General features: G+C 37.0%; 1 protein-coding gene across 1 annotated transcript in view; it reads left to right on the top strand.

Moving 5' to 3' along the window:
- Positions 1-2500, top strand: part of Rpt6 (26S proteasome regulatory subunit Rpt6) — an 11659-nt gene that overhangs the window by 8102 nt on the left and 1057 nt on the right. Inside the window, exons 5-6 of the mRNA XM_043016464.2 lie at positions 1807-2093; positions 2307-2426. Of these exons, the coding sequence (XP_042872398.1) occupies positions 1807-2093; positions 2307-2426 (407 nt within the window). The remainder of the gene's footprint in view (positions 1-1806; positions 2094-2306; positions 2427-2500) is intronic.

Raw genomic sequence — 2500 nt, 5'->3', positions numbered from 1 at the left:
TTCACTCCTATGTGAAAATACCAAAGGAAAGTGGAAGCAATCTCTTAGTGGGGCATCAAAAATCATATTGTATATTTATATATATAATATATATATATATATATATATAATATATATATATATATATATATATATATATATATATATATATATATAGATATATATATATATATATAATATATATATATATATATATATATATATATATATATATATATAATATAATATATATATATTATATATATATATATATATATAATATATTTATATATTATTTATATATATATATATTATATATATATATATATATATTTATATATATATATATATATATATATAACCAAAACGAAAAGAAGAACAATATGAATAATCATACACATACATATGAGTATGTACATGTACCTTGTGACGTGACATGACATGATATCATGGGTAACCAACAAATTAACCCATTTGCGCCGGTTGACGTGCTGACACGTGGTCGAAAAAAGCCCCAGACCCGGGTGACGTCCTAGCACGGGCTACATTTTCGGCCCGCGCGCCGGGAGGCCAGTAGCGACGTGCTGAAACGTCCGCATTAGAATGATAGATTATTCTTAGTACAATTCGATTTTCTTACTTGATTTGTCTTTGCTACTTTAGTTTATCATTGTAAATAGTAGAAAATGGGATATAACGTAATATGAATGACGTCACAGGTATATACGTAATATTGATGACGTCATGGTGATTTCTGTTTCTGATTTGTTGAATAAGATGATCTGAGTCGAAAGACTATCGTAAAATCAATTGTAATTGGCCGAGGAATAAAAAAAAAGAAAAAAATTAAAATTATATAACATCTTTTTGTTGCCCCACTAAAAGAAAATGACACTTGAAAAAACATTGCTGTTACATGCATTCACTTGTATGCACATGTATGGTTGTTCATATTCTCTTTCTTTTCTTTTAGGAAGAAAAAAAAAATTGAAAAAAAAACTATGTTTGGTACCTCACTAGAAGAATGCTTCCATTTCCCATTGGTATTACAACATAGGAGTTAAGAATATGGAAAAAGTTCAATACAATAACACTAAAAAAACAGTGCTGTAACATCTTTTTCGACTGATATACCTCCTCTGAACATAGCACTACTTTCTGCACATGTCTACACTTTAGACGCAATCACGCAAACCATAAGGATAGGGTGGGTGAAAAACGCTCTGCGTGCGTCAGCGCGACCGCGCACAGCGGGAAAACACCCCGGGACGGACAGTTGCGCGCTTGAAATCTTCCCGGCATGATCGGGAATAGGCGAAATTCCGCCCCGGCGTGAATGGGTTAAAAGTAGTAGTGCGTTAGTAATGTTTTATTAATTTATTTCTTGGCCAAACGCATTTCATTTTACAATAGTTTTTTGACTCCGATCTTTTTATTCAACCGATCAGGAAGCAGAAATTACCATAATGTTATCAATATCATGTAGTTTTCTGTGATGTTATTTATTTATGTTATATCTCATTTTATAACACAAACAAGAAATTATATAAAATGATTATATTTGAGAACAATCTAGTGATCTGTTGCTGATGTTTCAGCATGTCACAATTACCCTGCCCAGGACTAAGCTCAGGACATCACCCGGGTTCTGGGATATTTTTCGATCTCATGATAGGATGTCAACCAGTGCGAATGGGTTAATTTCTCAATAGGAATCATTGGTTCCCCCCACCCCCCTCCCCTCCCCTTTCCTTCGCTTTTTCTTCTCCTTCCTCAAGCCCTCCAACCCCAGGCCAGCTCTCCTAACCAGTCTGATCCTCCTTCCAGGTAAGACCCTTCTGGCTCGTGCTGTGGCTCACCACACCGACTGCACATTCATCCGTGTGTCGGGCTCAGAGCTAGTGCAGAAGTTCATTGGAGAGGGCTCGCGCATGGTGCGGGAGCTGTTCGTGATGGCCCGTGAGCACGCACCCTCGATTATCTTCATGGATGAGATTGACTCCATCGGGTCGTCTAGGATCGAGTCAGGCAGCGGAGGTGACTCAGAGGTGCAGCGGACCATGTTGGAGCTCCTCAATCAGCTCGACGGTTTTGAGGCTACCAAGAATATTAAGGTGAGAGGCAAGAGATGATGTGAAGGTATACAGATGAAGATAATAATGAAAGTGATAATGATAGTAATAATGAAAGTTATGATAAAGGTAATGATATAAAAGATGAGGATATTGTTAATAAGAATTATAATGATAATGATGGCAAGACATAATGATCATAGTAATTATAATATTTGCAGTATTAATACCATTATCATCATTACCCACTCTCAGGTGATCATGGCCACCAATCGTATCGACATCCTGGATCCAGCCCTTCTGCGTCCAGGGCGTATTGACCGTAAGATTGAGTTCCCCGCGCCCAATGAGGAGGCCAGGTTGGACATTCTCAAGGTAGGCACGTCATTGGGTGTTGATCTGAGTGGCAATGCTCGTAGGCAGATTGGAAAAGGTGATTGGGAATTAGA

This window comes from Penaeus japonicus, unplaced genomic scaffold (assembly GCF_977035675.1).
Source record: "Penaeus japonicus unplaced genomic scaffold, GWHDUDI00000001_assembly GWHDUDI00000042, whole genome shotgun sequence".
Taxonomy (NCBI): Eukaryota; Metazoa; Arthropoda; class Malacostraca; order Decapoda; family Penaeidae; genus Penaeus; species Penaeus japonicus.
The sequence above is the reverse complement of the archived record's forward strand: the minus strand, read 5'-3'. Positions and strand labels throughout refer to the sequence as shown.